The sequence below is a fragment of the Clinocottus analis genome, unplaced genomic scaffold, assembly GCF_023055335.1.
Source record: "Clinocottus analis isolate CAN_PGR_092001 unplaced genomic scaffold, fCliAna1.0.p SCAF_9, whole genome shotgun sequence".
Classification (NCBI taxonomy): Eukaryota; Metazoa; Chordata; class Actinopteri; order Perciformes; family Cottidae; genus Clinocottus; species Clinocottus analis.
The window spans coordinates 6078793-6102311 of NW_027176251.1; the positions used below are offsets into that span (position 1 = coordinate 6078793).

The following is a 23519-nucleotide window of genomic DNA, read 5'->3' on the forward strand; positions in this document are numbered from 1 at the left end:
CGTGACTGCAGGGTTTGACTCGTGTGCCCGTATCCCAAATTATTCTGATTATTGTGATAATTACAGCTCATAGCAGTATTACAAGCAAGACAATATATTTTAATTTCTTTTTTGGGATAAAAGCCTGCTGTTCTCAGTCCATTCACCCATTTTTAAACTTTTATCCGTCAAGTACGGCACAGCAATCTGAAAGTAATGACAATACATTCCTGGTAGCTGTCCGATCTGTCATCATCGACCCAAGATCTCATGAATGACAGGAATTTACTATCAGCAGCAGTTCATTTTAAATTCAGGCTGTTACACGACACACAGTAGTCTTAAAACCAATCGGCCATAAACATACCGGAGCATGTATTCCCCAGCTTGTGGGCTTGTGTGTCGGGTGTTAAACATGAGTGCACTGTGCCAAGCCATATCTTACATGCCCGTTCACACACACATAGACACTGTTGTTTATTGCTGTGTATGTATACATAAGTGGCCCAGTAGCTTATCTGAATGGGCAACAATGGTTCTTTGTCTGAATAATTGGAACACGGTTATTTCAGCAGTTTCGTCAGCCAATTAGGGTCCAACTGAGCTGACCTCTCCCTCTCACGTCCCAGTCTCGCCAGGGAGGACTGTAACCCCTCATTAGAGGGATGTACCCGCCCATCCCCTTATCTACGTCTTTCACCACTTTTTAACTTTCTTTTTTTTATTATCAACCAAAATCCTGTCCCTACCTGAGCTCTATCCACAGCCCGTTTTTTTTTTTTTTTTTTACAGTAAAGCTTTTAGTGGAAAAATATCTCTTTGGTTCTCTCTCGGACTGTAAAGATGTTTGCCGTTTTCTTCTCTGACCTTTTCAGAGCACACATGCTCTGCTTTGATCCGGACCCTGGCACAGGATCGGTGGAATGGAGCAAATATTGACTCCATCTGAGCCAGACAAATCACACCCCCTTCCCGCGTTCTTCCTCTTTCACTCTCCTTTACACTTGCTCAGTTCCCGTCTAATCTGCCATTACCTCTTTCTCTCACATTCCCTTTCAACCCCTTTCTGCTGCTGCCTTTCTTTTCACTCCCTTTGTGTCCCCGTCTGTCAGTCTCTCTCTCGTCTCTACTCGAGGCTTCTGAGGCCGTCTGTGCTGTTCGGTCGAAGCTCTCTGCTTAGTGAGCAGCCTTCACAGATACAGTATCCATACATGACGTTCTCTAGCTCAATGTTTAGCTCTCACAAATTAAAATATGTCACCTTTATGTGTTTTATGTTGATGTATAGGCTACTGCCTTAAGCCTGGAACATACTTTTGCATCTGCGAGTCTTCTGACATGCACAGGCAAAGTGTGAAGACATTCATGAAGGCATGAGCGAACATATTTCCATGTAATGTTCATATGTGCTGACAAAAACAAGGACAAGGAAAAGAAAAAACGTTTAAACCTACATTTTCAAATAATCCTTGTGTTTTCACTTTTTTGGTTCTTTGTTTTGCTTCCATGTTGTTCTAAGCGCCAGCTAACCAGCTAGTCAATGCACGTTTGATCCACTGGTCTAAAGATGAGGATTGTGCGATATCGCCCGACGGAAAGCCTAAAGTCAGGGATTAGGTTTCATACCCTGGGAACCATTAATGTTTCAACCAAAATGTGTGCCAATCTTTCTTGTAGATCTTTAACTATTTCACTGGACAAGTGAACACTTTGACCTGCTGGTAGCGCTAGAGGAAATTACATGGAAAGACTGAAAGCATCCATCCTCCAGGTGAACGTCTCAACCAAAAAGTAAACACATGACATGGTTGTCAGACAATCCAGCAATACAAAACATGTCAATCCTGCTAGTGGCACGAGAGGAAATTCCAGGGGATCACCAAAGTAGTCTAGCTTCATCCTCTGGAGACCATGAATTGTTTGTCCAGAATGTCATCCATTAAGGCCCTGAGTCTGTGGCCCTAGTTGTGTCACGTTGGCACTAGTCAGCCCGCGTTGGGGGCTTTTCAGACAACTGAGCAGGTTGAATCAACGGCAGAGCTCGTCTGTGAGAGGAGTCCATCTGATTAACTGTTCACCCGATCAATCCAATACACTAACAACAATGAAGCTAAGTGGTGACCATCAGACAAACTGATCATCATATACCATCATGGATGCTCCTTCTCCTCCTCTGATGAAGGCGATGTTTCAGCCGCGACTCCCCTTGCTGTTTGGATGAGCTGAGCTTTCCTGTCTTTAGCGTTGTGACATGAACAGGGATGACTGGGGCCTGTGGTCTGGAAAGGGATGATAACCATCAGATGGGTCTTCATGCTCGTCCCCTCTGTTTGACCTATTCGAGTCAATCTGCCTCGCTGTCGTCTTCACAGAAAGGCCTGCAGGCCTCATTAAGGGTAAAAGGATGGCGGACTTACTGGGCCCGAGGCCGGGGCGTGTGTGTGTGTGTGTGTGTGTGTGTGTGTGTGTGTTTTGGAGGCAGGCTGTGTATACATGCAAGGAGTTTTTCGAGTGATGTATCACTCCCACAGGGCCCCGCTACTCTGATCCGCAGGGCTATTACTCAAGCCAGCCGCCCGAGACGTATAACAGATCTGCTTCTACATGCGGACCTCCCCGGACACACACACACACATACACACACACACACACACACACACACACACACACACACACACACACATCTGTATGTTGTGATGACTACTTGATACAGACATTTTGCTAATCAGGATTCTGTGGTTGGTGTTGCGTGTCGGCAGGCCAACACATTAGTTATTGCGGCTTTGCAGAGATCCCGAGAAAGAGTGAGAAGAAAGGGGGGGGGAGGGGCAGTGGAGCAGAGGGCTATAAGTGGTCACGGACCACTGGTGGCCATGGCAATGACCTCTGGCTAATTGTAGTTACTGATAGACATGCTGTTTGAAAGTACAGAGATATCCATTTCACTAATCTCCCACACACACACACACACACACACACACAAATTGCTATATGTGTCTATGCATGTGCGCTAACCTCTGGAATCTACCCTCCTCATTCTGGGTACGCCTTCGACGTTAACTTTCATTTTGACAGATCAGATCTTAAGCCCGCTCTGTAATGTGGTTTCAAAGTTTTAAGTTGTTGGCTCGCAGCAGGCTTTGAAGTCGCAAATCTCCTTCACCATCGCTGTGTCCGTGGTGTAGGTTGCCCGTCCAAGAAAAGCAGCGGCAGCTTGGCTCTGGGACGTCTCAACCCCTGGGTGTGTGTTCGGCCATAACTCACCGCGTACCCGCCCTCCCGTCCACTCTTCGGCCTCGCTCACATTTCCACCATCTCATCTGTCTTCTCAGCGGCAGCGCGGTGGGAAACGTTATGTTGATGAGTCGGGCTGTGATGTCCTCAGTCGTAAACAAGGTTTTTTAGTAGCACATTAGTTTCACTTTCCTCTACTTTTTTTCATCATCCAGCCATATTTCATCTGACTCTTTTACTCTCGTGCACTGCCTACTGTTGTTCTCTCCTTCTTGGTCCTCTCTTGTTCATACTGATCCAGAATGCAGCGCGCGCATGTTAAACAATGCAGAGTTTAAAAGTGAAGCCAAGTCAGAAAGATGTTTCTATCAGATGTTCACACCTTCATGTTTACAACATTAACTCACTTTCTATTTCTCTGAACTTACCCAACGCAATATATGGAAGGAGAGTACAATTTTGTCTTCATGTGGATTTGGATTTTGAGATTTTCTTTTCAAACATTTTTTTCTTATTTGGATGAAAGCTTACTTCACGTTGCACCATATGTGTCTTCAATAGACACACAACCCAACATTGAGTAATGCTCCTTGTCCCATGAGGAACTTTTCATTTTTTCCTCCCCACCTCTGTGTCACTCTTCACCGCCCAACTGGACCCTGTGGCCCGTCTGCATCGGCTCGACCTGTTTTAGACTCAGAGGGTCGGTCGCTGACAACCAAATAAATATAAATATGGTGTAAACAAGTTGGCATCAGACAGTTTACACATCTGCTACAGGCCACAACCGAGAAGAATTCACACACACACACACACACACACACACACACACACACACACACACACACACACACACACACACACACACACACACACACACGCACACACGCACACACACGACCAGATAGTCATCATTCCTGCTCAGAAGTGGCTTGTCTCTTGGGTGGAGTTCTCTGGTGGAGCTCGTCTGTTTTTTGAGCACTTATGTGATTAAACAGTTATGAGAAAACACAGCAAAATATCAAAAATATCTTTTGCAGGGCAACTACATGCTGCCAGTGAGTCAACAGACATGTTTGTTTTTTTTTATCTATGGGAAATATTAAAATAATTTTCCACTTTGTTATATAACAATTGGTGTTTGTATTGTACAATAGTGACCCATGAAGCTTTGCACTTGCCTGCTGCAGATGCTGCCAGCTCTGAACTGTTTCTGACAATGAGCAGATCATTACGACTGATCAGTGGGAGCTACTACAATGTCGCATTAATATGTTGAATTGTGCAACTAAGAAAGCGGCTGTGAGAGTTATTTTAGCTTAGCCAGGGCCCAGAGGTGTGTGTGTGTGTGTGTGTGTGTGTGTGTGTGTGTGTGTGTGTGTGTGTGTGTGTGTGTGTGTGTGTGTGTGTGTGTGTGATAGAGAGAGGCTGTGGGAGTGGATGGTGCATGCGTGTGAAAGAGAGAAACGGGGAGAGTTTTGTAACGTGTTCACTTTGTGTCTCCTGTCTCCCCCTCTCTCTCTCTCTCTCTCTCTCTCTCTCTCTCTCTCTCTCTCTCTCTCTCTCTCTCTCTCTCTCTCTCTCTCTCTCTCCTCTCTTCCCTCTGGCCCCATGACTGCCAGGCGTCACACGGTTTATAATAAGGACCCCAAAAAAAGTTGTCGAGTGAACGAGACTGGAAAGAGAGAGAGGAAAAAACTGAACCCTTCCCACTCTCCTAAAATCACGGGGAGTGACTGTGACAGGAGGAAGGGGACACACAGGGAGAGAGAGAGAGAGAGAGAGAGAGAGAGAGAGAGAGAGAGAGAGAGAGAGAGAGAGAGAGAGAGAGAGACAGAGAGAGAGACAGAGAGAGAGACAGAGAGAGAGAGAGCTGAAGAAGCCCTCGCAGGATTTCACCACATTTCTTTCAGGACCAACACAGACCGGAACAGACCACAACCCGATCACTAAACCTGGACTGATAATCATTAACTTGTATAACTTGTATTTGTGGCGGAGTGAGGACTCTCAGAGGAGCATGCGGCTCGGTTTACTATTCAGGTAAAACTTTGACTTTTACAGCTGCAACCTGCTGCCTCTCTCCGTCCGCTTGACCACAACATCACATGTGGGGGTTGCATCCTCCTTTGAGCGGGCAGGCTGTTGGTGTTGAGCGAGGACGAGATTTGATAAAGTTTGGGGTTTTGCGGCGAAGTTTGGACTTTTACGCGCGGCGCCTTCTTGCTACGCACTGCGCTTCGCAGCATATATGATAGGAATGTACCCGAAGACATCTGGGTTTAGGTTAAAGTCTTTCTCCTCAGGGTGGATTTCTGTGAGTTTCCCCTCTGTCGCATATCTCTCTCTCCCTCTCTATTTCCCTCTGTCCCTCTGAGTTTATTCTGCAATGTGCCACTGTAGCGGCCAGGAAAACGTGGACCCGGGCAGGGGGTCCTTACTTCGGCCTGAGCGGCTCTGTTGTGTCGGGCTGTGCGGGACCTTTGTCTGTGTTTTTCGGGGTAGTTATGTAGTCTAGTGTGGGGAGGCTTCCAGAGACCACGGCGGTGCACCACACTGGGAAGAAGGTACCAATTACCCTCAATGCATGCGGCTTGCGGACTCGTGGTTGTGGTGATGGTTTGGTTGTCGTGGTCAGCGCTGAATTGACCATTTTACCAAGTCGTTTAAAATCATGTTCAGGCTATTTTCTTGGCAGAAAGAGGTGACTTTCCACTTGTTTCTTGTGCACTTGTGTCTGCATTCCCATGGAGATTGGTGTGGAAACTGCTGTTTTAAAAAAAAACAAAAAAACAAGCATTGATCTGAAATCTTTTCCCTTTAGGGGGAAATTTAAGGCTTTGACAAATCAATATCAAAATATGAATAAGCTAATCTAGTGGTTAATGCATCCTCAAGTAGTTTCATGTGAAGTTTAAGGACACTAACCCAAACTTAACAGGGACACTCAACACCATCCCACATCATAAACCACCAGAAACACCAGACCTCAAATACATACTTTATCACAGTACAACTTTATTTTAGATATTGTGACTGATTAAGTCTGGTGGTTTTGTGTGTGTGTGTGTGTGTGTGTGTGTGTGTGTGTGTGTGTGTGTGTGTGTGTGTGTGTGTGTGTGTGTGTGTGTGTGTGTGTGTTAAAGCCACATCCTCGTGGTGTACAGAGTCCCAGAGAGAGGCATGTGGAGGAGAAATATACTTGTTGTTTAAACCCAGTAGTTTGTTAGCGCCTGTGAACCCTGAAGGGAGAAAGCAACTTGTGTTCACCCCGACTGGAACCCTCACGCCACCTGTACTGGGAAAAAAGGGGCATCATTGGCTGCTAAAGTAGAAGTCACTGGAACATATGATAGGGTGCTCACTCAACACTCTCAACACAGTTTATAAACTACATTTACATTTGGAGAAAAATGTGTGCAAGAAAGCTGATGACTATTGAACAGAGAACAACGAGTCTCTGTAAGTTTGCAGAGTACATACACATTCAGCTTTTAGCTCATGGAACAACTTACTGATGTTTAAAATCTGGTATACCTGCCACTTACTTCCCCCTTTGCTCTTCATCCCTCCAGGCTCTATGTCCTGTGGGGTTTCGTGGCGGTCACAACCTCCGTGACCAAGACCTCCGCGACTAAGACAGCCAAGAGGAAGGTGAGTCATTAGCTCGAGATCCACAGATAACAGCTTCACGATAAAGGGATGAAAAGTGATGAATTCAGGATAGATTAACATTGTTTCATGTCCTACAACAATCCTAACTGGCCCATGTGCACTCTGAGAGATGTTTTTGGATGCTGCAAATGTTCATACTGGCTGCAAAGAGATCCATTCCTTTTCTTTTTTAAACCATTTAAAAAAAGTACCATCATTGATAGTGAAGAGGCAGACTGGAAACGGGGGAGAGAGAGAGATGAATGAGATGCAGGAACCAGGATCCCTGGCCGATACTTTTGCAAAAATACATTCAGAATTTGAGCCAAAGTTAATGTGAGGCTTCACCAGTTGGAGTCAGTCAAATTAGGTGGGCACCTTCCAGTCTTTTTGGTATCAGTTTCTATTTGTGTTAGCATCTCTCCACTGGGGCTACGCAGGGAAACACCATCTAAGAAAACACAGAGGGAACTTTGTACGAAGAAGACTGTAACTCAGTCTGCTGGAGCCTCAAATCAGCTTCCACTAAACTTTGGAACACATTTTTGTGGTAGATAACATCTTTTCTGGATCTACTGTTAACAAAAACTGTGTTCATGCATTATCCAATAATGTATTTTGGTTTATATTAACATGTATTTAGCTTGAAGCCACTATCATTGCTATTTAAAAAAAAAATATAATAACCATATATCAAATGACAATGTGAAAACATTGTAAAAGGAGTTGATCAGAATAAAGAAGCTCAAATGAATTATCACCTGAATCTCCCTGTTTGGCTTCATGCAGCTTTATCGTGAGTTTCAGCTCATTGCCTACCTCATTTTTTTGGGCGAAATGTTACTATTTAAGTTTACTCTCATAGTGTTTACTCCCCAGCTGGCAGACGTTACCCTGCTCTGGACCAAACATCAGACACATTTAGCGACGAGCCGAGACACATTGTCCAACATTAGCATCTAAAAATCCAGATATTTCCTTCAGGAGCTGGTGGAGACCAAAATCAGAGCTTAAAAAGAGTGTTGCACTCACATTCATCAGGTGGCCACAACTCCAAATGCATGATAATGTTCCTCCGTAACAGCTGGAAGAAGCAACGGTTTAAAAAAAAATGTTGACGTGTCAATGTTGTGTTTACTATTGTTTTGTTGCACCCAAGTGGAAAACATCTGTTGTTGAAGTTCCTCAATTTATAAATAAGCACTTAATCCTTCAGTTAAGATGAAACATCTGTTCTTATTACAAAAAAGAATAACTGGATTTTGTCCCCCCCCCACCCCCGTCCTCCATCTCTTCTGCTGTAAAACCGTTAATGGACTTGATCTCTTCTCTGCCAGTATGGAGTAAAGGATAATGACAACATTTAAATGTACACACGTCAGTGTTCGCAGCTCCACTCCGGTCTGGATGAGGCCTGGCAGCACCGTGTCGCAGGAGTCTAACCAGTAGCTGCAGGTCAGCGGCGGCTGCTGCAGGGTCACTGCACGGAGCTCATTATTGGTCCCAGTTATGTGGCAGCTGTGTGTTTGATGTCACTCATTACAACAGACAACACCTCCCCACAAGAAACACACACACACACCACCGACACACACACACACACACACACACACACACACACACGCTCAGAGTCATTAGGCCTGTCTGCCTCGACCCCGCCCTCATCTCTTTTACCCCTTTTTCTGTACTTTTCTCCCACCCTCCTGCCAGTTCACCCCAGACAGTGACAGGAACTCTTTTTTAATCGGGATAACGCACACATGCATAAACACAAACACACAAGCATGCCTGTTACACCTGTCCTCTCGCTCTCCACAAACCCACAAACAGTTTGTACAGTATGTTTACTTGCATGTGTCTGCCCATTTACACAAAAATGTACAAAGAGAGAGAGAGAGGGAGGGGGGGGGTGGGGGGGGGGGGGGGGGGGGGGAGTGCAGATTTATGTTTTGGTTCTTTCTGAATGGAAACTTTTGTTCAGCTCTCATGTTTGCCGCTCTGCCAACCGGGCCAATGCTTCAGCTATGAAATTAGAGGAGAAACATTTATTTGTAGCCACAGAGGAAGACATCAAAGCATGACCTGGCACCCATATACATGCTCTCTCACACACACATATATACACAAACACACACCAGATCAGCCACAATCTTGTCGCATTCATAGGAATTTATCCATCTGCTCATAAGCTGCTGGCAGGTGACTGAGTCTCCTCAAAGCCCGAGTGAACTATGAAACGTTCAGGATTTATATTTTGGCCTGAGAGGAAGGAAACTCGTGAGACTGCAGCTCAACTGTCTACTCAGTTGCTGTGAAGAAATAAGTCCCTCCAGATATCTTTGATTTTGCAAAGGCGAAAAATAAATAAATTACTTCTTTGAAATATTACCACGGCTTCCCGTTTTAACTTCCTTCCAGAGGGTTCAAGGTTACATTAAGTCGGAGCCCATTCAATTAAAATAAAGTACTTTTTAACCGGCCAAACTCAAAATAAAATCAAAATTTATTGCCCAGACGTGTTTTCATTCAGATCGAACACTTTAAAACAGTACAAAACCTGCTGGCTTTCAATCAGATTTTCACAACATGTTTTGTTAGAAGTGAAAAGAGACGCAGCGGTGGGTTCAAACCAGAGACTCAGCGGTTTCAGTGCTCTGATGTTGAACCGGTCACCTCTCGGACAGATGAGCTTTTGTTTAAAATCAGTTTATCTCTGTTGGGCGTGACAGAGTGATGAAGACACATGCAGCACAGACGGATTCAAAGTCATTACCACAAACCTATTTGTGGTACAAAAAAAAATCAAGACACCACCATGAGCTCTCTCATTTCATCTTGTGAACTTTTTTCTGACATGCTGTAGACCGATGATCAATCGGTTATTCAGCAAGATTATCATTAGAGGAATCCATCACAATAAAACATACATGAGCTGAAAAAAATAGCTCATTAGTCAAGCAGAAAAAATAATCAGCAACTATTTAGTTATTAGTTAATCATTTCAGTCACGATTCAATAAAAAGTAAATTTTTTATCCTATTTCTCAATCTGTGTGTGTGTGTGTGTGTGTTTGTGTGTGTGTGTGTGTGCCAGGTGGCAGGCAGGCGGTCCAGACAGGTGTTTGAGGCGGAGCCTGTGGAGGGAGTGTGGTCGGTATGGGGGGAGTGGTCTGACTGCTCGCAAACCTGCGGCGTCGGCGTGTCACAGAGGAGCAGGACGTGTTTACCTCCCCCACCTCCCATTTCCCACTCTCCACCCAACTGGGCAGGTTATTCGCCCGGCGGCATCGGAGGTCCGGTCATCTCACCTGTGCGCCCTTATTACCCTCCTCGATACCCTGGGCAACACCAGCCTTATCACTCCCCGCCGATCTCCTCCAGTCACAACCAGGGGGTGTCTCTGTATCGGAACACCAACCCCGGGGGAGGAGCTCCGGTACCGGGACAGGCCAATCCAAACCCTCCTTTTTACCAGCCAGAATTCCCCCCAACCAATCAAGACCATGCGTCTATGTACCGATCGCCCTACCACGCTCCTCCCCACGGCTACAACCAGCCGGCACGCACCATCAGGAGGCCGACCAATCCAGGAGCATCGAGGGCCGCTGGAGGCGGGAGCAGAAGGTCAATAACTCCAAATCGGGAGGGTTTGCCTGCGAGGAGGTGAGTGAGCCTTCATTCTTCACCCGTAAAGTGTCCCATTCTTTACGTGTTTTAATCACAATGTGTCATGATCATCTGTTGTTGGTGCTGACACCAGCAACTAAAATGACTCACCCTCCAAAAACTAAAAGTTTCACCATCTTTTTAAAGGTCAAAGGTCAGTGGTCCATAGAGAAACACTGATTCAATCAATTTTCTAGTTAACGGAAGCTTTTACATGTGCAGTTCTTCTCCAGGGAAATGACTCAGCCACACAGGCAGTGAGTTTGGCCCTACTGGCATAAAAAGTACAGATGACATGGCTCTTGGATCTCTCTGGTTGACTGTAACGCAGAAACAAAGAACAAAGAAGTCGCCACAATAAACGATTCCTCACAGCACAATATGATGAACATGCTCGGCATTCATTCAGGTGTCCTCAGTTAAAGTGCTGACATTGTTTAGGCAACAGAGAAGGTTTGTTGTGATGTTTCAAGTGTTGCAGGTTGGAGTTTTGCCCATAACTGGCATCTGCTGTGTTATTAGATCATTACCTCTGGCTTTTGTCATACTGCATTGCACTACTCTGCCCACTCAATGTCGGTTATGATTATGTTTGACAGCTAACATGAATATCTACAACATCCTATCTTCCTATCTTTCTTCATCTCTGTCACTGCCTCTGGACCTTTCTATCCATCTGTAAATCTCTCTCTCTAAATACTTCCTGCTGATCCTTCCTTTTGTTTGTGTCTCTCTTTTTTGACTCGCAGGTCTTCCGCCATCCGTCCAGGTCAGTTTGGGTACGGCAGGGTCCCGTTCTCTCTGCCTCTGCACCGTCCAAACCGGCAGGCTCGCCACACCGTTAACGGCACCGACGCTGAAACATCACCTGCACCCAATGAAGACGACGCAGAGAACAACGGGAACGAGGACGAGGAGACGGGGAGTGACGGAGAGGACGGGAACCCAGGGAGGCGTGAGGAGGAGGAGGTCTCGGAGGAGCCTGCTGCTGAGGAAGTTCCCACCACAACTGGCAACCCACACCGCCATGTTGACCGGCCCCCGCAGACCAACACGGAGCACAGGAGGGCAAGAGAGCGAGCGCCATCGTCTCACTTCTTCTCACGCTCCTCATCGCCATCTCTCCTACCCAACCGCCAGAGGTTCGACTGGCACTCCGTCACCGCGCCGCCTCCTCCCGTCCCTCCTCTCTCCCGCCCCAACTCCCCTTTTTCCTCTCCCCTCCACCGCTCCAGCCCCATCCACAGAGACAGGCAGCTCCAACCAGGCTTTAGCCCCCACGTCCCACCCACCGGCGACCTCTACCCGCTGCAGCACCCCCACCTCCCGCACATGGGAGTGGAATCAGGCAGAGATGGAGGGAGAGCGGCTCCTCAGGTCATCCGATGCTCTGGGCCAGAGAAGGAGTACCATAGGTGCTTCTCGCAGGTAAGATCTCACCTATGAAGATCAGGAAAAAAGTAAAGATCCCACTCATTCCACTCATTCCACTGGCTTCACACCCTTCTAATCATCTCAGTAGTTCACTTTCATACTTGCTCCTTAGCGTGTGTGTCCCCTTTATTCAGCCTGCAGTCATGCTTGATTTGTGTGCATGCCGTGTGTTGAAGGGAGCAGCGAGACGGGCGTAAAGTTGAAGGTCAGCAGAGTGTATTTGATAGGTAGATCATTCCCCAGCTCCAACACTAGCTGGTTGTCTTTGAGCAATCGGATGGAAACTGACTGCAAATGCCTCCTCAGCTCCAAGGCGTGTGTGTATTTTGGGTTACAACCAGAATACACACCTCCGTTGTGAAGCTCTACACGTGTCTTTTGAGACTGATTAAGAAGAAAAAACCTGCCAGAACCTGCGCGCTAGTGTGTGTAAATGCGTGCGCTGTGTTTCGCCATCATGTTCGTCTGGCTGGAGGCCTGTCTGGTGATGATTGGGGTTTTGACCTGCTCCATACCTCTCAGTGTGAGCATTATCAGTAGCCAAGTGAAAGCAGAGCAGCCCGAGGCACAGACAGTCATGATGGATGGGAAACTTCACCCTCGACACACAGGTGAGAAACTGAGATGGACCTCGTAGTAACTCAGGTTACACAGGAATGCCACGCATCATTTCACTCAATTAAATGTGAGATTGAGAGCGAGTGTTGTGGAAAAAGAGTTTTTTTAGTGATCGGGTGTTTTGCCTGGAGATCGTATCCACACGGTTTTGTAATTGATATATTGTTAATACCAGGCAATAGACTTTTTTTCCGAGGCCCCCGTCCTGGCGTTAACACATGGGACACATTTCACACAGTATCACATTTGGAAAACATGCACATTTTTCACCTTTTTTGTGACAGTTATGGTATGTTTCTAATCATAAACCAATCAATTATTGTCCCTAGAGAGAGCGACAACATGTGCAAAGTCACAGATTCCCTGCTTGAATACAGTTTTATTTAAAAAAAAACAAACACCTGCAATCACAGCCTTCCTTTGTTCAATAAGTGTGAACGATAACTTGTTATAGTGAGGCACACAATAGCTTCTATTCACATGTTAAGCGTTATACCTGGTGTCAGAGTTTTGGGTTGCGTCTTTGTGTGTGTATCAAGTATCAAAGACTTTGCTGAAAGTAGACAAATCTTGGAAGGTTGTTTTTTTTGGACAGCGTACATGAATCGCTATTTCTGCCAGTTTTGGCTAAACTCTGACTTCTGATTCAAATCATGATGTTTTCTTATTTCTTACTGTTCATTTTAATTAATTCCTTCGCAGCTACTGAGGTATTTAAAGTATTTCCGAGGACTGAAACACAGATGGTTATTCCATCATGATGTATACAATACTATTCTTTAAAAGGATAAAAACTAATCAGCAATATGATGTGACATCTCTCTTAGTCTTGAATGAAATAAACAGAAGGAAACTTATCTCTAGTCCATTTTAAGATTTGATCACGGGGACCAAAATACATTTGACCTGGTTATATATTCCAGTGGAGCACTTAGCAGCAGGTCTGTCTCAAGTGACCGCGTTTGTAGAGATGATAAGATTAAGGTGAAATACCACACACACACAGACACCTACACACTGCATTTTCACTCGCACACGTTATTTCCACAACTGGCACTCATTGAGTGGAAGTAGACACTTGAATTTGGGGCCGGGTTGGCACTTGTGGGCTCTTGACTTTTCTCTCTTTAGATAACTTGGCAGGCTCTCGTGCCCTTTTTCATCTCCCTCTTTTTGTTCTTTTCTGTCTCTACCCGGCTGGATGCGATAGTCCCCGTGTTAAAACAGATTTAGTAGCCGTGCTGGCAGAATACTGGCCTTGTGTGTGTGTCAGCAGCGCTAATAGCAGTCATGTGACAGCTCAGTCCGACTCATTGGGTTACATATTTACTCAACATGAGCCTCTATTTCAGCCTAGTTTGCTCCTACAGGGGCCACATTTCGATATGTTTTTCCGTAATTTAAAGATAGGTTTAAGTTCGGATGAAAGCCGGACTTTGCCCAGGCCTGTTTGTCCTGTAATATGTGTGTGTTTGTGTGTGATTTATGAAGTGAGCCAGACTGAGTGTGACACATCCTATTATCTATTAGGTGTGTTTGTCATAACACACACCGCCTGAGGCCCGTCGCAAGTGTGATTGGCTGTGATTACGTGTGTGTTTTTACTGTTGCGTAGAAGCAAGAGGGGAACCGAGAGAGGGACAGAGGAAATGAGAAGGGCAAAAGGGGAAGTGTGTGCGTGCGATGTGTGCGTGCGATGTGTGCGTGCGATGTGTGTCACGTGTGTGTGTGCGTGTGTATAAGTGTTCGAGTGAAGGAAGTGACGCGATTACGTAGTAGTGAAAGAGAGTACTGTTTTTAGAAAATCTGCACACAGTAGTGGGAGGGCAAGCTAAAGGGCGAGGGGAGAGAAAAAGTGTGTGTGTGTGCGTGTGTGTGTGTGTGTGTGTGTGTGGGGAGGAGGATGGGGGGTGAGTGAGCCAAAGAAGAAATGGAGATGAAGGCTGGCGAGGATGGGTGTTATGGTGAGTGGACGAAGACAGACCTGTTAGTGGAGGAGACAAAGAGGCAAAGAGAGGAAGCAACAAATGGAAAGAAAAACGGAAATGTGTTGGGAAGAGAAGGATTCATGGAAAAGTGTGTGTCCTCCAACGAGCGCAGAGTGTAACAAGAGGAGAAGCTATTCTGTCCGAGGGAGAGGGGAGGAAAAGGTGGAATTTGAGAAGAAGCTGCCTAAAAAAAGAAGAAAAAAGAAAGCGAGACACACCAGCTTGAAGCAGACATTTCACAGAGAGACGCACTCCTCTTCCCGTCTGTTCCCTTCTCATTTCTTTTGGTTTGGATGATTCTCTAATCATTCCTCTCCTCTTAGCTCCTCCCTCTGTCCTCCTTCAGAGCAAATATTTGCCAAGAAGCACGAAAAATGCAGCAAGTTAGGGGAGATTTGAGATGAATGTAGTTCACAACGCATCTCAATCAGATCAATAATAGCAAACGCGAGGGTGTCATTTTTAATGGGAACTGAAAATTGTCGTCTATTCAAATTGAGCAATCGGTTTTGCAAACTTTTTTTCTGCCTTACGGGCAACATTCAGTCCGGTTGCTGATCCTGATCAGACTGCGGTTGGTAAAGTTAGATCATTATTCAGCATCTACTAACACAGAAGGTCCGTCGCTCACTCACCGATTGAACAATGACAGAGATGCATCACTCTCTTTGGAAACAAATCCAAAAATCCACCCCACGTCTGAGCAGGCGAATTATTCTCATTATGGATTAATCTGCAAATAGTCTTAGTATTCATACGATCCACACGGTACTGAGCACTAGTAGAGTTACCATTGCATTACCCTTGAAGAAAACTTTAAAATATGACACTATCTATCATAAATGTTCAGGTTACCATGAAGGAAAAACATAACTTTAAACTGGGTAAGTCTACAATAACTAATTCCATGGTTGTTATAGTTATTTTCTAAAGGGATTTAAAAAAATATAAATGTGACATATCATTCGCATATTATTGAAGAAACTTTGACTTTGTTGTGTACATCCCTACACTTTCGACACCAAACCCGCCCTCTTGAGCATCAATAAATACCTCAAAAAACAAATAAACATGCAATACTTTAAAGACGCACAAAAATGTAATGAATCTGGCAGCTGGAGCAAAAACCTGAGGAGTTTGTGTTGTGACTGCTCTACACACTAACATGGCTTCAGGCTGCTGCACAAGTCAGATGATCTAATCACAGTGTGTCATTACACAGGCGTTGTTACACAGGAAATAGATTATTCAGTGCGGAGAACTCTAATAACTGTGTGCAGATCCTGCCACGCTTACTGTTGCTCTCATAAAGTCACAAACCGGCCCAGATGTTTTTGTTTGTGGGATTTAAGCACACACGCAAACACTCAACCACGTTGAGTCATTTGGAGGATCTGGAGTTTCTTTGCTTTTGTACTTTAACAAGCAGAAGTACCTGCCTCTCTACAAACGTCAGGTAGCGCTGCTTGTTAAAATGAGTCTCCGTCAGCTCCTGTGGGCTGTTTTCCCTCTTTCATGTTCTCCTTCAGGAAACAGCCTCATCTGTGAAACAGTAACACAATCCATGGACCATCACCTCTGAAGCTCACTAAGCAACAAGTTTTATCTTGCTTGTTTAATTCGAATAAAAAACTGAAGTGTAACAACAGTGACTCACGGAAATAACGCAGCGTTCATGCAGCGTTGCATTTAACAGACAATGAGAGTGGTATTGATCTTCTCAGTAAGAAAGCAAATATGGTTTTTCCTACAACTGTTCTCTGAGCATGAAAGACTCTTTCAGATTTAAAATATCTTCTTTATTTGTGTCCTGACCATGATAGTCAGTAATAACTGAAATTTGTAATACAAACATATAAAAAAGACCACAACATCGGCCGCCAGAGAACAGAGAACGTTGTTTCTGCTGCAATGATTTTAATCCAATATTTAAGACAATTTTGGATCTAATCGCAGAAAGTTCCCGACAGAGGAAGCAGCATCTCTGTCTCCAGGAAAAACTCCTTTGCATAGTTCAGTGCAGACTTTTGAACTGTTAATAGCAATGCGCCCTGGGAACGAAGAGCATAGCTGTCCACACGTCTTACCTCTCTCTCTCACACCCATGTGTTATTATACAAATATTTGGTGAATCACTTTCCTAGTTTGCAGCAATAAGACTTGGGTTTGTCACTTTCAGGGCTTTCAACTAATTGCTGGTTTTCGTTAATTGATCCTGTGTCGTGTTTTCTTCTCCTTTTCTTGAATTTCTAGAAAAAGTGACGTTGTTTTGACGCAGAAACTAAAACTTCTCCTGAGAACAACGTCAGTGTTTCTCGCCGCTCATCTGGCGTCTCGTCTCCGTTAGCCGCTGATAGATGAGCAGCGTTTGGAGGACTCCTGGCTTCCCCGCCTCAGGGTCAAGGCCAAGAGCTGGGAGTCGCCCTGCAAAGCGGCGACACGCGGCCTCGGTCACCAGATTAGCCCGGAGAATGTTAATCGCTGAGGACAAACACATACGCGCACATCTTAACACATGTCATGGATTTGAGTGCATGCATGCAGTGATTAGTCGTGGCGTGTGGAGTGTGTTCATTTATGGCGGCAGGGTCCAACGGTCAGCGGTCATGTCTGTGAAATGTCGCAGTAATGCATGAGGAATGACCGGCCAGCCTCAACCAGTACGTGGTTATTGCTGCGACGCGGCCAGCTGTGCAGGCAGAGACTTGCGTGGAGAATGCTGACGCTTTACCTGGGCTTTCCCTTCAGGAAACACACATGTGGTGAAAGGTTCCCGCTTTCCTCGTAATCTGTTCCTCCTGAAAACTCATTAGTCTTGCCTGGGCCGGTGTTTGTGTTTCACGCAAGAGTGTTATGCGTGACCAGGATTGGCTGGTGTGTTTATGTGTGTGTGCCATGTTTGTGTGTGGGTGTGTGCTCAGAACAAAGCTTTTAGCCCTCAGGCAGTACCCCCCCCCCCCCCTTCTTCACATGCTCCAATATATTGCCCACAGACCTTTTCTTTCCTGACCCCTCCCTGGTGGTAAAGCACATCTGAAACTTTCACAGCTCCTGTACAAAAACACCGACTGACAGCTGTGTTCACTTTTCTTTCACCTGCTCTCTGCTGCTATCCATTGTTCACTCTGTCACAAGCAGCCAGTTACTGTGTATTTCACTTTCTGTTACCTTATCAATGAAGAAGCCTTTCGGTGGCTTTACGTTTCAGGTACTTTGATTGTATTTAAGCAAGAAGTTGTGATACTCCCGGTGTCGTAGTCTCAGTTAACTAGTTGTATCATCATCATTCTTATTAGCAACTCCAGGAGAAATCACTAGCACATCCAACAGAGCAAGAAACACAGTAACACCCAGGTTATCTTCATTCATTTGAAAAGAAAACTCAGGTTAATTTGTCTGACTCTTCATCGTAAACCTCCACCACAGTTTACAGACAAACTTATTATTATTATTACCGACAAAATACATTTATTTTTGTTAATTAAGTAATTATTTTTATAATTTCAATTCTGCATTTTTTTCTACATAAAAGATAAAGCTGGGAAGTTTTCAACTATTAAAAGCAAAATAAAAAGTAAAGCAATTTGGCAAACAACAAACATTTTTGCCAAATTTGGATATAAATCTCAAACTGAAAGAACAATACAAAAACAAGATTATAAATATGACCAAACTTTATCCTTCACAGTTTTTGATATTCAGCTTTGGTGTCCTGGTAACTTAATGGTTAATATGCTTATGACAGATTTCAGTCAGGAACCTTCTTTGTATGTCTCTCTGTCGACATCTGTAGTGACAAAAAGAAAGGCTAAAGCACAAAGAAACACATAATGAATCAGAATCCAGTGAGATATTTGATATTCTCAGTGTTATCAAGGCCTACTCTCAGCACTTCTAGTGGATACACAGCGTATTAACAAACTGACAGGAAGCAAGTCAAAAACCTTTTAAAATAGTTTTATATTGCCACATGAGACAATGTTTTTGACCCTGTTTGGAGTGTACTTGAGGTTTGAGCGTTTTGATTTCCTCCACAGGCCCAGACTCATCCTCTTTCTCTCCCCACACACCACCGATCTCTCTTTCTCTCACCCCTGTCTTTAAGTATTTTCCTCTCTTTTATCTCCCCTCCTTGGCCCATTCAATAACTGCCATTCCCCTCCAGTTCCCTGTCATCGCTCCTTCTGTTCACGGTTATGGGGAGACCCCCCTAACCCTGCACTCATAGTAAATGTGGGAACTCCAAAGTATCCCAGCCCTTACAATAACACACATTCTCCTCCAGACCCGTGAAACACACGTTTTTACTCTCGCTCCACCTCCCCTCCCTGCGTCCTCCATTCAGTCCATTAGCCTCCTGATGTTTTTACACACCCTAAACTCTTTTGGGAGGTGAATCTATTTCCTGCGTAGCATTCATGCAATCACCAACGCATGAAGGGACACACTGGACTTTTACTTGCGTTCACTCTTTTCATTTGACATTTTACTCTTATTGTCTTTTATGGAAGTTCTTTCTTTCTTTTTATTGTAGTGTAGCATCCCATAACTGTACACACACACACACACACACACACACACACACACACACACACACACACACACACACACACACGCACACATGCACAGATACACATAAACTCTCCAGTTTGAAATTAGACCCAACATGTTTACGTCCTGCAGAGATATTTACAACCATTACCAACCGCATTTCACACACACACACACTCACACACACACACACACACACACACACGCACGCACGCACACACACACACACACACACACACACACACACACACACACACACACACACACACACACACACACACACGCACACCTAGGCAGATTTACAGGGTTAACATCAGGTCTTACACGTGCACTGACCCTCAATTGCCCCCACATGTACATTGATGTAGTTCAAACACACACTCTCGTAGAAGAGGCTTGAACCAGACTATAACATATCAGCTGTAAATAACACAGAAATAAGTCTGTTTTGAACAGTGTGAAACTCTGGCAGAGTGGACCACATAAAGTTTCATGAGCTGGTTTCACACTCTACTAGAAGAGAAACAACAGATGATCCTTATGAGTGCCTTATGTGACATGACAGCGACATACGTTAATACACACACACACACACACACACACACACACACACACACACACACACACATCACAGTGAACGTGTGAATTTCCACAGTGTCAATGAGTGCATGCTTTGAAGGTTTATCCATTAAAGTCTTTTAGTTACACTTTGTCGCTCGCAGAGGCCGGTTCACATGGGAACTGTTGGTCTGTGGGCGTGCATGCGTTTGTGTGTGTGTGTGTGTGTGTGTGTGTGTGTGTGTGTGTGTGTGTGACTACTCCCATGCTCTTGTCTCCCTAGATGAGTGATGAGAAACTTTCCAGCTGTTTGTGACAGCTGTGAAAGTGTAGAGAGATTCACAAAAAAAACAAAAGACGAGAGGAACGAATCAAAGAAAGAGAGGAGTGAAAGACAAGATGATTGTTGAGCTGACAGAGATTAGAGTTGCAAGGAAATCTGAGAGTGCTGTGTGCGGCATGTGAGAGTGTGTGTAGGTGTGTGTGTGTGTGTGTGTGTGTGTGTGTGTGTGTGTGTGTGTGTGTGTGTGTGTGTGTGTGTGCTTGCAGCTGTGGAAAAAATATTAATACTCTATTACAAGTAAAGTTTCTGCAAAATTATTATGTAAACTAAAAGTACAAAAGTATCAGATGAATCTGGGAAATATGCTTATTCTGGAGTCTGTCTGATGGATATGAAGCTACCGTTAGCCGTCGGATAGCTTAGCACAAAGACTAGAAGCAGGAAGAGCTAGCCTGTCTGCCTAAAGGTAAGTCAGCCAGCCAGCACCCTAAAACGTTAGTATATCATCTTTAAAGGTACAGCAAGGCAGAGTTTGTCAACTTTGGACAGTCACACTAGTTATTCCCCCAATTTCAAGTCTTGATACTAAACTAACCTGCTGCTCACTCATACTTTTGTGTTTCATTATTAGATTAATTATTCTAAAAACTCTACAGCTACATTAGCAGCTCTGTGAGGCTAATAAACTGATGCTAACACTACCATCCAGAAATGCTGGTAAATAGCAAATTTTCTGTTTACCATGTCCACTATTTATATAACTAGAAAGGGGTCATTTTCCAGATATTCAAATTCAATTAAGATTTAGAAGTCGTCCCTCTGAAGTGTCGAAGATTAGAAATATAAAGTAGCAGAACATGGGAGTACGACATTTTGTGTGTGAGAGAGAGAGAGAGAGAGAGAGAGAGAGAGAGAGAGAGAGAGAGAGAGAGAGACCCACAGGACTGGGGCAGCAGGAGTTTGGGTCAGTACAGTACAAACCAGCAGAGTTGTCCCAGCTTGATGTTTCAGCTGTTGTTTAAGCGCAGGTATGCTGAAACTCTTTCCACTCTATGGCTCCATAAGGACTCTACTTGAATGAGCACAAGCCTAACGTGTGCACGCACACACACACACACACACACACACACACACACACACACACACACCACATCACATTCTGTGGTAATGCACTAAAAGCCACGGTGGATTTATGTGAGCAGCCGCTTCCAAAAAAATCTATTATGTCCATATGGTTCTAATATTGTACAATCGCTGACTGCCAAAAGCAGTATGTAGACTGCATGTGTGTGTTTTTGTGTTTGTGTGTACTAGTTTGACGTGTTTACTCTGTCTTCTACGATTTCAAAAATTTGAATGAATGAATTCCTTATTTATTAGCAGCGTTTCCTTTGCCTTTTCCTCACGACGGTCCACTGCAGGCTTTCTTCTTTAGGGAGTGGGAGAGGAACAGCTGACAGTTTTATAGCTGGGTGATTTCATATTTGTTCAATGTGTGGCAGTTTAAAAAAAAAAAAGAAGCATTTTTAAACCATGTGTTTCTGTCCTCCAGGTGTGTGGAGGAGCGTTGGACTCCAGAGCAGAGCAGTGTGCTGCCTTTGACACCCAGGAGTTCATGGGTCGCCTCTACGACTGGGAACCTTTCACTGAGGGTGAGGGCTGAGTGAACACACAGACACGCACACACACACACACACACACACACACATGCCCAAACACACGCACACGACCACACACACACCCATGCACACACACGGTAGTTAAGGGTTTAGTTGCACAGTGCTCAATGTGATAATAGGCTTATGGTGAGAATGAAATGCTAGGAGAGGCGAAGAGGGGGGTGAAAAAAGCATCAGTAAAATGTGTGATTAAGTGAGTTAAATGTTGCTCTGGTATTAGTGCGTGTTGGCAGGCCTCTCGCTGCATGTCCAACCCACCGCAATCCCTCCTCTCATTGGCCTGCAGTACATGTAGCGTCAAGGGTGGGGAGAGTCAAGAGAAAAAGAGAATGACTGGAACTCAATCTGCTTTTATTCTTTGCACAAAACACCCTCCCTCCTCTCATTTTCCTCTCATTTGTCCAACATCTCCCTTCCTCTCTTGCCAAGCTTCTCCTCCCAGCTCTGACTAAGCACACAGATTCCTACTGAGTGAGATAAAGAAAGAAAGAAGGAAAGAAAGGAAAAAAGAAAGAGAAGGGGAGGTGAGAGGTGATGAAACGCAAGTGTTTTGTCATATGACCAGTGGGAGCAAAGAGAGACAACGTGGCTTGTGTGTGTCTGTCTTTGTGTGTGTGTGTGTGTGTGTGTGTGCGCGTGTGTGTGTGTTTGTGTTTCTCTCCGTACTGTATATGTGTTTGTTTACTTTGGTGTTAAGTACACAATAGTTCAGGGCAGTGGAGATTGTGTCTATTTTTCTTTGTGTTCTAATGCTGAAGGGAAAAGAGAGAGAGAGAGAGAAAAAAAACACTAAACAGATATTTGAGGAATTTGAGCAAAAAGGAAGAGTAGATAGAGAGAATATTACAAACATGGGGTTTTGGGAGTAAGGGATAGAGGAGGGGAAGACAAAGAGAGTCCAGAGAAACACAGCTGTGAGATGATATAAACAATATTAGTCATAAGTGACTGTTTGCAAGCCTCAGTGTATTCTCGGTATGAGATTATTGGCAAGTGTGTGTGTGCTTGTACTGTCGATGAATGGCTTAAGGGATGCGAGATGCTATGTGGCCAAATGGTTGCTCATGTATGTTTGTATTTTGTATGTCTGTCCATCCACTTGTGATTACTGTATCAGCTGGCTGAAATTCCTCAACATGCACACTTTGAGAGTGGAGAGCCAGACGCACTACATCAGCAACATCCACCTTCAGTTTGGTTTCATACTCACATGGAGTCTGTCTAATTATAGACAAAACTAAAAACGTAAAAGAGCATGCAACACAAATAAGAAGAAGGACATGATTTCCACAAATGGCATAATACGCCCAGATATATTAAAAAAAGGCAGCTACAACATATCCAGTGGGAGTCACATGTGTCTGACAGTGTGTAGCGCCTCTGCATTCAGGTGGGTTTGGATTCTCAATTGCCTGTTTATATGGATACGAGTGTCCTGGATGTACTCGGGTGGTTATATATTTTGAGGACGCAGGCGGATCTAGACATGGTAACATCTGAAACGGGAGTCATCACAGACGTATCAGCTGGAGTCAAACTGTCTGCGTAAACACAGGGGCTTTCCTTTCCACCCACCAGCCCTGCTCTCGAGTGTGTCTGTGCGGGGAAAGAGGGAGACTTTTATATTTATCCTGAGTTTAGCTGCTCTTACATTCTCTTCATGTGCTGTGCGTCCTTGGCCTCCGCTCTGGATTATTTTAAACCAGCGTGTCCTTGAGATCTGCTGAGAAGAGGACAGGGCAGGAAGAAAAGCAGAGACAACCTCTTTTATACTTGGGTACATCACGGTCAGAAAGACACAGCATAGTTGCATCACCGTGAGGATTCTTTGAGATAAAAGAAGCCACCAAATGGCAGATGTCACATTTATTGGTGG

At 44.7% G+C, this 23519-nt stretch overlaps 1 protein-coding gene across 1 annotated transcript in view; it reads left to right on the top strand.

Moving 5' to 3' along the window:
• Window positions 1–5079: 5079 nt before the first annotated feature.
• Window positions 5080–23519, top strand: part of adamtsl4 (ADAMTS-like 4) — a 32204-nt gene continuing 13764 nt past the window's right edge. Inside the window, exons 1-5 of the mRNA XM_068570609.1 lie at window positions 5080–5256; window positions 6789–6867; window positions 9961–10529; window positions 11282–11960; window positions 21517–21616. Of these exons, the coding sequence (XP_068426710.1) occupies window positions 5234–5256; window positions 6789–6867; window positions 9961–10529; window positions 11282–11960; window positions 21517–21616 (1450 nt within the window). The 5' untranslated portion in view covers window positions 5080–5233. The remainder of the gene's footprint in view (window positions 5257–6788; window positions 6868–9960; window positions 10530–11281; window positions 11961–21516; window positions 21617–23519) is intronic.